The following is a 12,532-nucleotide window of genomic DNA, read 5'->3' on the forward strand; positions in this document are numbered from 1 at the left end:
ATTTAACAAAGTTATCTCGTGTCCTTGTTTTGCTCACCTGATTTCCCTCTTAAGTATACTCCTGTTGCTTTTGATTCACTTGATTCTAACGATTCACTTGATCTCTGCTGTCATCACCTGACATGCGCTTCCTTCTTTTTCTTGACCAATTAATCTAGTAATCCAGCATTCCCTCCACCGACCAGCCTTGCCTTTCACCCTACAGGAACATACTATCTCTGGACGTGGGTTATCTCATTTTTGAAAGCTTCCCATTTTCCTGTAGTTTCTGCAATCTTTCTTCCCAAGACACTACTGACAGCCTGGAACAAAAATACACAAGCTCAGTGGATTTTGCACTTCAGATATTGTCCCCTTTTCTTTCCCTTCCTGTCCTGTCACTCTCCTCAGAAAGCAACATTTGACTCGTCTCCTTGCAATTACTGCCACATCCCCATTTCCCTCTAAAAGTCACATCCCAGATGTTTGCATTCTCTTAAGCAAAGTTTTAAAATTGAATATGTACTATACATTGTTACAGGTAGAACCGAGACATGACCGGTTTTATGCAAACACTTCTTAAAAAAGCCTCTGGACCCCTATTTAGAATGGCCAAAACACCATTTGCCTTTTTTAAAAAGAGAGTTTATTTACTGCACACTCTTAGGATCCATAACATTTGGCACTTTCCATACCAGTCCAATGCTGTTATTTTCTCCCAGAATGTATATCCACATTAAGCCACAAAACCTCTTTTCAAAGATGACAATCACTTCAATAGTAAAATCTTCTAGTGCTCTGGATTAGAAAGGTGAGATCGAAACGGAGCAAATAATAATCTTCACTTCTCACAGTTGTATTTACTGACTGTGAAAGATTAAACTTTAATATCCGACCTCAAACCTTTCTTTCCTCATTCACTGATTAGTCAGACATTTCGATTCCATATCCCTTTTAAACTCCAATGTGATTTCACAAAATCTCTTTGGACAAAAACTCTTCAGGGCAGGAAATAACTTGAGAACTTGTAGTACTGTCATTTTTGGCAGCCTTTGGGCAATGAAACAAAGAAGCTCTAAAGTGAAGAGACCTACCACTACTGGGAATCATGGTTGACACCATTTTTAGGAGAATGGCTTTGGACCTCAGTGGTGCAGGTACTCAGCACCATGGGAATTGGGTTGCCTTCACGAATTGTGCAGATTTTTATTTGGGGCAAGCAATGCAAATTTGCAACGAGAATAATCACGGAAAAATTTCACAATTTCTGAGCCTTGTAGTCATAATTAAGAGCATAAACACCTTGGCCAAATAAGCAACCTTCTAATCCATAAATAGAAGGAAAAAAAATGAAATATTACTTCTCATTTCACAAATGCTACAGATAAAACATTAAATATAAAAGATTGAGAAAAATCTCAGAGCACTGTAAAACCAGTATTACCTGAAATCTTCTATCGTATTCACAGAACTTTTGTGTCAGGAAAGCATAGAAAGGATTAAATGTTTTTTCTTGAAGACAACAGTGAACAATAACATGAATAATCTCTCTTTCCTGTTGATCTTTCAGCCTCAGCCTGCAACAAGGGAAAATCAAAATATTAAGATGTCCGTTTAAATATTAAATTTGGCTTAATTGCATCTATTAGTGGAGTAAAATACACTGAATATATAGCTTGAAGTGGTTAAAAAAAAATTTACAACTGCTAAAGTATGTAAACTCAACCACGAAGTTGATCAGTGCAATATCAAAGGGGCTAAACTGAAATTATACTTGTTAGACAACAAGTGGAGAGCTGTGTATATTCTGGACACACTATCGGATGGATGAAAATGCATTGGAAAGATTCGAGAAAACATTTACAAAATTGGTTCGAGAGATGAGAAACTTCAGTTCTGAGGACAGATTGGACTGTGTTTGGGACTGTTCTCCTCAGAAACAAGATTGTTAGGAGTTTTCAAAATCTTGATGTGGTCCAGATCAGAGTAGATAGGGATTGGCCCATTGAGCTAATTCCATTTCCTGGGTTTCTACTTGAACTCTTCATGTTGACTTGCCAAAACACTAAAATAAACTCAACATTTTAAAAAGTTAACTGCCCTTGAAGCCAGTGAACTTAGGCTGAAACCATTTGATTAAGTGAGATTTGACTTAAAAGATGATGGAAGAAATATACAAGTTATTCAGTCGTGTGGATTGTCCAAATGCATACATTGGTGCTCCCTCTGGTGAAATGCAAGAAACAACAAACAAAAGCGTTCTTGTCAATTTGCATACATAAAATGCTGGGATTTATAAATCTTGTTGGAATCAAGACTGAAACATCTGGGCTTTCGAAGACCAGAATGTGAGGTTGAGTGCCACATGAGACACACGCTTACAATAGGGAATGGCATGAAGATAGCAAGAAAAAGACAGAATTATGTCAAGTTAAGAAAGAAATGAGACTCAATTATGTCTTAAACAACTTGCAATTACAGATATTTTTCCATATTGAAATGAAGTATTAGACTATTTCAAAGTGGCTCAGAAATTAAATTATTTTTCAAACATAGTAATACTTGTTATTTAGGCAAATGATGCACTCAAATAATACAAAAGAGCTATGACAGGAAGTCATCAGTTAGTGTGCTTGTGTTGAGGAATAAATGTTGACTAGATTATCAGTAATCTCTAAACTTTTCGAGCAGACCCTTTGGTAAATTATCTGGTATTAAATGAAAAATAGCACCTTCAACAAAACCTGTGGTGGAACTTAAAATTTATAACACAATGGCATAAATTTATTACTAACCGACCAAATTCACAATATGCCAACACAGAGATGCCAGAGAAATTGAGCAGGTCTGGCAGCACCGATGGAGACAAAGTTAATTTTGAGGCTGTTATGACTCTTCAGAAGCATCATACTGGACTTGTTTCTCTCTCCACAGATAATGCCAGACCTGTTTCACCGGCATTCTGCATTTATTTTAGATTCCAGCTTTCGCAATATTTTGATTTCAAGTTCACAGTATAGCCTTATTATAGAAAAGCAATCTAACATTTGCCATTCAACCTGCAATAAGTTTCTTTAAATTAAATTCAGCGAAGTTAAGACTAGATACTGACCTTAAAAGTTTTTCAAAAGCATCCAAATAGTCCTCACTTGTCATCATGACACAAAAGATGTTCTTTCTTATATCTGTATTCATCCTTTGTTTACGTGCAAGTTCCATAATTTTTCCACTTACCTAAATCATAAAGAATGGTACTTTGTCAACAGTACAGAACACTGACTGCCATCACGGACGATGATATTTTCCTTGGCCTATTTGTTTTAAAATTATAAATACTTCAAACCAGTTGTGAGGGGGGGTTCAACTTTAGCACTGATATTAATGAACAAATTCTGAAGTACGTGAAGAGTCAATTAAAAAGTACAGATGATTAGTTTCTTTGGAAATAATGTAGCTTTTCAGGCTTCTTAACTGCTGAATGATAGACATTCCCTAACTCCTGACTTAACTGACAGCTGGCTCTCCTCACTAGTTTCTCCATTCTCCTGGCTGTTCTACATCAGTTGACAATTATTTAAAATTCAAAAGACTGAATATTTTGTGTCAATAAAGTAATCAAGTTAGGTCAAAAAAAAGAAAATACACTCCAGAGAACATGTATTTCAAACAAGAGATTTTCATGTCACAGCCATTCAGTGTTCTTCAGTTTCAATATCCATAATGCTTATTATTTTTCAAAAATAAGTTTATCCCAACCACTTTGACCACCACTGTTCACACATCATTGGAAATATAAAACTTCTTATTTCTTAATCATTAACATAAAAAAAACAATTTATGAATCCATTTTTTCTTTTGAAGTCACAGTCAGTATATTTAATTACAGCAAGGCACAAACTGACAGTCCATGAACTATATACAAAATGACTGCAGAAAAGACTGAAGGTTCATGGAAGAAATGGTGTGACCAGATGTAAAATTTCTGAAGATATTATATGACCAAGTTGATGCCTTATATAGAAGGACACCTGAAGAATTAACAAGCACAAAAGAGAGGCAAGAAAGGGAATTATAAAGAGATTTTGAAAAAAATACTTACGTCAAAGACAGTGTACTGGGCATTGGACTGGTGAAAAATATTTAATGGTGACAGTATAACATGAATTGAGACAAGGTTAAAAGACAGAGCAGGAGCAAGTGATTTTTGCATGATACACGTAATGTTGTGCTCCCCCCCGCCCCGCCGCCAAGTATGACACAGGTTGAAAAGAAATTACATGAAATATGCTAAGGTACCAAATTTGGGGGCATGAGGGATGATAAATGGCAAACTGAGGAACAACACAGCAGGCTGCATGAAACAGGATTAGAGATGAGTCAAAACAGAAACCATATAGTCTTTCTTTGGTAAAGAAAGAGGATTTGAATATAGCTAGTGTAGTGAAATTCTCAATGTAATGTTTAAATTATCACAGAGCTTGAGGCAGTAAGAACTTCTGATCATCAATACAGTGGCAAGAAAGGCTTTTAAACCAAAAAAAATTTTAGAATATGAAAGATAATTCTAAATATTTCATGAAATGATTCTTAGAAGATGGATGGTTTTCTACAAATGTCGACTGAAGCAGATTTAACTATGTCACGAGGAATTAACCAAATATGGAAGAAATGCCATTGGGGGAATTAGATTACAGTAGGATTTTCTAACAGAGAAAGCTGTGAGCTTCACAGGAACAAATTATCTTCTTGCTTACCAAAATTCCTGCAATTCTTCTGGAAGAAGGAAAATTTTCAAGATATTGTTCAAACCTAATTACTTAAGGTGTGTTTTACTGACATATTAACATGCACCCAATGCCAAATGGTAATAGCATTTCTTTAACTAAAAAAAAAATCAGCAAGGTTGACGTCATGTTGAAAGTAACTCAAATCAAATATTTGGTTAGACAGGGTTAATATAGAAACATAGAAAGTAAGAGAAATACGCTATTCAACCCCTCTCTGCCATTCATCGTGAACACGGCTAATTATCTAGCTCAATAGCCCAGTTCTGCTTTCACCCCAAATCCTTTGATCCCTTTAGCTCTAATTGCTGCATCCTTCAGATAACCTAACTGACCTCTTATAAAATGGAGAAATTAATAAAAACAAAATAACTTTACAAGATTATACATTAGCAACTGAAATGCTAACCTCGCCAACAGCAACATTTTGCTGCATTTTAGTACTTGTGTTACCAATCATGGGGATACCACTCCACGAAGATCCCACAATCCACCACCGTCCTACTTGGTCTGCTGTCAGCAGGTTTTCTAATGTTGCACGAAGGAGGAAGTCACCACGGCTGTTGTGAATCTGCAGGACAGATAAAGCAGCTGGTTTTCTTTTAATATCAATACATATTTTGAAAGTGTGATTTCATGGTTCTGCCCTTTTATTTCTGTGGAGATATCACTGAAGAACCACTGGTGTTGCTGCAACTCATCCAGTAGACAGTACATAGCTGAGCCGTAGCATCCATTAACACAATGCAACTGTTAAACCAGAAAGACATTCTGCCTACCATACACATAACTACTGTGGGTGAATTACAATACAGGTATGGTATCAGATTTGAAAACCATTCATCTCAATGACTGGGAACAGTGAGAGTCCAAAACTGGAGGGCACAGGTTTAAGGTGAGGGGGAAAAGATTTACAAGGGGCCTAAGGGGAAACTTCTTCACGCAGAGAGTGGTGCATGTATGGAGTGTGCTGCCAGAGGAAGTGGTGGAGGCTATTACAATTACATTTAAAAAGGCATCTGGAAAAGTCCATGAATAGGAAAGCTTAAAGGATGTGGGCCAAATGCTGACAAATGGGGAGAGATCAGATTGGGATGTCAGGTTGTCGTGGAGGAGTTTGACTGAAGAGTCTGTTTCTGTGCTGATGACTCTCTCATACGTATTCTTTGGCTGTCTGCAATTGGCAGAGTATGAGAGAACTCAGTGTGTGCTTACGAAATCCAGAACATAATGCAGAGGAAGCTCGATTATCCAAAGTACATCTCTATGATATGGGTGGGGAAGTATTATGCGAAAAATAAATTAAGCATCATCTTGCCACAGCGCTTACTTAGGCATGCTCGAAGCCATATGTATTCACTTTTAGAAATTCCTTTTCTGCATGAAGTCGAACTTGCCCAAGAATTTTTGAATTCAAGAGAAGAGTTGGGAAAGACAGTAGTATTCACCATGATCACTCCTTCACTCATCAGTGTTGAGCTGTCAACCAATCAGCATCCTTTTTCATACAGTTTAAATTGTTGCTCCCACTGAAATTTGACATTGTTGTATCGATACTAAGTGCAAGATGTAATGATTTGACAGTATGTTCCTTTTATTCCAGCAATACTCACATTGATAAATGATAATATGTCTATGTTAATGGAACCACAATCTAATTAAAGCCAAAGATAGCTTCTCATTTCAGGGGGCAGCACAGTGGCTAGCACCACTGCCTCACAGTGCCATGAGTTCAATTCCAGTCTCAGGTGATTGAACATAGATAGAACATAGAACATAGAACAATACAGCACAGAACAGGCCCTTCGGCCCACGATGTTGTGCCGAACTTCTATCCTAGATTAAGCACCCATCCATGTACCTATCCAAATGCCGCTTAAAGGTCGCCAATGAATCTGACTCTACCACTCCCTCGGGCAGCGCATTCCATGCCCCCACCACTCTCTGGGTAAAGAACCCACCCCTGACATCTCCCCTATACCTTCCACCCTTCACCTTAAATTTATGTCCCCTTGTAACACTCTGTTGTACCCGGGGAAAAAGTTTCTGACTGTCTACTCTATCTATTCCTCTGATCATCTTATAAACCTCTATCAAGTCACCCCTCATCCTTCGCCGTTCCAACGAGAAAAGGCCGAGAACTCTCAACCTATCCTCGTACGATCTACTCTCCATTCCAGGCAACATCCTGGTAAATCTTCTCTGCACCCTCTCCAAAGCTTCCACATCTTTCCTAAAGTGAGGCGACCAGAACTGCACACAGTACTCCAAATGTGGCCTAACCAAAGTCCTGTACAGCTGCAACATCACCTCACGACTCTTGAATTCAATCCCTCTGCTATTGAACGATAATACTCCATAGGCCTTCTTACAAACTCTGTCCACCTGAGTGGCAACCTTCAAAGATCTATGTACATAGACCCCAAGATCCCTCTGTTCCTCCACCTGACCAAGAACCCTACCATTAACACTGTATTCCGCATTCTTATTTGTTCTTCCAAAATGGACAACCTCACACTTGGCAGGGTTGAACTCCATCTGCCACTCCTCAGCCCAGCTCTGCATCATATCCAAGTCCCTCTGCAGCCGACAACAGCCCTCCTCACTGTCCACAACTCCACCTATCTTTGTACCATCTGCAAATTTACTGACCCACCCTTCGACTCCCTCCTCTAAGTCATTAATAAAAATTACAAACAGCAGAGGACCCAGAACTGATCCCTGCGGAACTCAACTTGTAACTGGACTCCATGCTGAATATTTACCATCTACCACCACTCTCTGACTTCGACCGGTTAGCCAGTTTTCTATCCAATTGGCCAAATTTCCCTCTATCCCATGCCTCCTGACTTTCCGCATAAGCCTACCATGGGGAACCTTATCAAATGCCTTACTAAAATCCATGTACACTACATCCACTGCTCTACCCTCATCCACATGCTTGGTCACCTCCTCGAAGAATTCAATAAGACTTGTAAGGCAAGACCTACCCTTCACAAATCCGTGCTGGCTGTCCCTAATCAAGCAGTGTCTTTCCAGATACTCGTAAATCCTATCCCTCAGTACCCTTTCCATTACTTTGCCTACCACAGAAGTAAGACTAACTGGCCTGTAATTCCCGGGGTTATCCCTATTCCCTTTTTTGAACAGGGGCACAACATTCGCTACTCTCCAGTCCCCTGGTACCACCCCAGTTGCCAGTGAAGACAAGAAGATCATTGCCAACGGTACTGCAATTTCCTCTCTTGCTTCCCACATAATCCTAGGATATATCCCCTCAGGCCCGGGGGACTTGTCTATCCTCAAGTTGTTCAAAATGTCCAACACATCTTCCTTCCTAACAGGTATCTCTTCTAGCTTATCAGTCCGTTTCACACTCTCCTCTTCAACAATACGGTCCCTCTCGTTCGTAAATACTGAAGAGAAGTACTTGTGAAAGACCTCTCCTATCTCTTCCGACTCAATACACAGTCTCCCACCACTGTCCTTGATCGGACCTACCCTCGTTCTCGTCATTCTCAGGTTTCTCACATTCGCATAGAATGCCTTGGGGTTATCCTTGATCCTATCCGCCAGGGATTTTTCATGCCCTCTCTTAGCTCTCCTAATCCCTTTCTTCAGGTCCCTTCTGGCTATCCTGTATCCCTCCACTGCTCTGTCTGAACCTTGTTTCCTCAACCTTATGTAAGCCTCCTTCTTCCTCTTTACTAGACATTCAACCTCCCTCGTCAACCAAGGCTCCCTCACACGACCATTTCTTTCCTGCCTGATCGGTACATACATATCAAGGACACGTCGTATCTGCTCCTTGAAAAAGTCCCACATTTCCACCACATCCTTCCCTGACAGCCTATGCTCCCAACGTATGCTCCTCAAATCCTGTCTTACAGCATCATAATTTCCCTTCCCCCAATTGTAAAAACTTCCTTGTTGTGCGCACCTATCTCTCTCCATAACCAAGGTGAAAGTCACAGAATTGTGGTCGCCATCACCAAAATGTTCACCCACTAACAAGCCCACCACTTGTCCCGGTTCGTTACCGAGTACCAAATCCAATATGGCCTCCCCTCTGGTTGGACAATCTACATACTGCGTTAGAAAAGCTTCCTGGACACACTGCACAAACACTACCCCATCCAATCTACTTGATCTAAAGAGCTTCCAATCAATATTTGGGAAGTTGAAGTTGTAGAGTTTGCACATTCTCCCAACGTCTGCATTGGTTTCCTCCCACAGTCCAAAGATGTGCAGGTTTGGGCAATTGGCCAGGCTAAATTGCCCATACGGATGTGTAGGTTAGGTGCATTAGTCAGGAGCCAAAATAGGATAGGGGAATAGGTCTGGGAGGGTTGCTCCTCGGAGGGTCGGTGTGGACTTGTTGGGCTCAAGAGCCTTATTCACACTGGAGGGATTCCAATTCGAATTCCATGTACATTCATGCACCCACTATTGAAGTGCTACTTAAATTGACATCTAAAAGGCATAGTATATTTTTGGTAAAATGTTTGATTGTCTACATCTTCCCTAAAAAAAAATCTACATCTCTCCTTACAATGACTTTGCAAAACAGTGGTGTTGCATTCAGTGAGTCCAGATGTTCTAGAGAAGTAAGTTTTATGTTTTACTTATAACATAATAATGAAGTTAAGAAAAACATAACAAATCGCACATTGTTTATTTTTCAGTCTATAAAACAAATTCTGCCTGGTATTACAGTGGTAATAAAACACATAGCATCTGAAGTGGTCTCGTAATGGCCCCTTTTAACTGTCAAGTAAACATGCATGTTTACAACCTTTGTTATACTAAGCAGACACATTTACAGTCTGGATATAAAGACAATGCATTTTTCGAAGAGGCTAACATTAACCTTTTCACAAGAGTAATGTACAGTCATGGTTAAACAGCATATTGTGCAGTATTTTCTGCTTCCACGAATCTCTTAATGCAAGGTACGTAAATGTACTTAAGAATAGATAAGGGTCAACAATTCTGTTTTACGATATAGTAATATACATTACATAAGTAAATATAGAAAGGGCTAACACAGCAGGACTTGGAACCACAAGACAGAGCATGAAACTTTCAAGATTTAGTGGAGATTAAAAATGATGAAGGATAGCACGAGACTTTGGACACTCAGTCTGTATCTGGGTGTCCATAAAATTCATATCAAACAGGCAAACTGTTCTACACATTTATTTCTATTTGAACTGACATGACCATCGTTACAAGGAAATGGCTGAAAGATGCCAATGCTGGGATTGCTCTGATAATTAATTATGCAAATAATATTGAGAGATGAACTGAGTTCTAAAGTAAAAGACGTTGAATTTCTTTGGTTAGAGCTAAGAAATAGCAAAACTCCCAAGTCAACTGAGATGGCAGTTTATTGGCCTCCTATCTATAAATAGCATTAAGTTGGGGCTACAGGAATGGAAAATAATGCTCCCCAAGAACGGTGCAGCAACTATAATGGGCAATTTTAATCATCATATAGAATGGACTGTTCAGATTGATAACTGTAGCTTCGTAGAGATGTACAGCATGGAAACAGACCCTTCGGTCCAACCCGCCCATGCCGACCAGATATCTCAACCCAATCTAGTCCCACCTGCCTGCACCTGGCCCATTTCCCTCCAAACCCTTCCTACTCCTGTACTCAATACTCTGACCAATAAAGGAAAGCATACCAAATGCCTTCTTCACTATCCTATCTACCTGCGACTCCACTTTCAAGGAGCTATGAACCTGCACTCCAAGGTCGCTTTGTTCAGCAACACTCCCTAGGACCTTACCATGAAGTGTATAAGATTTGCTTGCTCAAAATGCAGCACCTCGCATTTATCTGAATTAAACTCCATCTGCCACTTCTCAGCCCATTGGCCTATCTGGTCAAGATCTTGTTGTAATCGGAGGTAAACCTCTTCGTTGTCCACTACACCTCCAATTTTGGTGTGATCTGCAAACTTACTAACTGTACCTCTTATGCTCGCATCCAAATCATTTATGTAAATGACAAAAAGTAGAGGGCCCAGCACCGATTCTTGTGGCACTCCACTGGTCACAGGCCTCCATCTGAAAAACAACCCTCCCACCACCCCCTCTGTCTTCTACCTTTGAGCCAGTTCTGTATCCAAATAGCTAGTTCTCCCTGTATTCCATGGGATCTAACCTTGCTAATATTTCCTTAGATTAGCTGCTCTAGAGCCAACCAGAGTGCAGGCTATTCTCAAACTGTTAAGGACAAAAGGATAGGATTAATTAATTACCTTAGTGAATCAACCTATAGATAGTGGTGATCAGAACATGACTGAATTTCTGGGTACAGAAGAAGGCTATGAAGATAGAACTGACTAATGTGAAATGGAAAAATATATTAATAGATAGGTAAATACAAATGCAGTGACAGACATTTCAGAATATATTCCAAAATGTTCAAAGATACATTCAAGTGATAATGGGATGAATGCACCAGCTGTGGCCAACTAAGGAAGTTAAAGTTTATGTTAAATTGAAGAATGGTACATAATTACACAAACATTAATAGTAGGTCAGAAGATTGGGCAGAATTTAAAAGCTAACAAAAAATGACTAAGAAAAGGAAGGAGAAACTACAGAGTGAGAGAGAGCAAGCTACAACTACAAAAGTGCAATCTAAGAGATTCTACAAGTATTTAAAAAGCAAAACAGTAACTACGGGGGAAAAATGGTTTAATAATCTAGAGGATTAGAATAATGTTGTGCAGACACTGGTTCAAATCCTGGCCTCTGTTCCTGATGAAGGGCTTTTGCCTGAAACATAGATTTTTCTTGCTCCTTGGATGCTGCCTGACCTGCTGTGCTTTTCCAGCACCACTCTAATCCAGACTCGGGTTTTCAGCATCTGCAGTCCTCGTTTTTACCAAACCCTGAATCTGCAGAGTTTTAATTCAATTAAATCTGTAATTATAAGGTAGCCTCAATAAAAGTTACCTGAAATTATCATAGGCTTTTTACAGTAATCAATCTATCTAATTCACAAATATCCTTTGGATATCTGCTGTCCTAATCTCGTCTGACTTGCATGTGATTCCATGCCAACAACAAAATGGTTGATTTTTAACTGCCCAGGGAAATGGCCTTGCAAGTTACTCAATTAAAGGGCAATTAGGATGGGTGGGAAATGCTGGTTTTGGCAACAATGCCCCCACATTCGTTCTTTTTTCAATATTCTCTCATATGGGAAGTGTCGATGTTCTACAGAACAAGTCTGTGGAACAAATAACAAAGAGGAATGAAATGGCAAAGTGAAATATTCAGTTACTTTGTATGTTTTCACAAGAAACCCAGAACCAATAGGTAAGGAGAGAGAAACTTCAAACAGAGAAAGAGTACTGAGAATACTATTAGCACAGCAGGCTGACTAGTTAGCATTTTGAACAATGGTAAGTGGACTTGAAACATGAACTTTACTTGCTCTCCATAAATGCTGCCAGACATGACAAATTTCTCCAGCAACGTCTATTTTTGTTTCAGATTTTCAGCATCTGTAATCCTTCGTTTTAGTTTAGTGTTTAATTTCTGACCACATTGCTTCCAGGTATATCCATCTTGTAGTTCTGATCTTCTCTCTGGCAGGATTTCTGTTCATCATCATTACTTTCATTGGCGTACTGACATATTTGCCAGCACTTGCTTCCATAACCACGTCATTGCTCAGCGAATGCCCCCAGCTCAGATTCATTCCACATGGATGCCAACTGAAGTTTCAACCTTTGTTTTGAATC

The 12,532-nt window shown here is 39.4% G+C and overlaps 1 protein-coding gene across 1 annotated transcript in view; it reads right to left on the minus strand.

Annotated features, from left to right (window-relative positions):
- The window catches only part of nom1 (nucleolar protein with MIF4G domain 1), a 66,616-nt gene that overhangs the window by 17,907 nt on the left and 36,177 nt on the right, over positions 1-12,532 (minus strand). Inside the window, exons 6-8 of the mRNA XM_072576216.1 lie at positions 5,173-5,334; positions 3,092-3,213; positions 1,424-1,556 (exon numbers count right to left, since the gene is read on the minus strand). Coding sequence (XP_072432317.1) covers positions 1,424-1,556; positions 3,092-3,213; positions 5,173-5,334 — 417 coding nt within the window. The remainder of the gene's footprint in view (positions 1-1,423; positions 1,557-3,091; positions 3,214-5,172; positions 5,335-12,532) is intronic.

The sequence above is a fragment of the Chiloscyllium punctatum genome, chromosome 8, assembly GCF_047496795.1.
Source record: "Chiloscyllium punctatum isolate Juve2018m chromosome 8, sChiPun1.3, whole genome shotgun sequence".
NCBI classification, from domain to species: domain Eukaryota; kingdom Metazoa; phylum Chordata; class Chondrichthyes; order Orectolobiformes; family Hemiscylliidae; genus Chiloscyllium; species Chiloscyllium punctatum.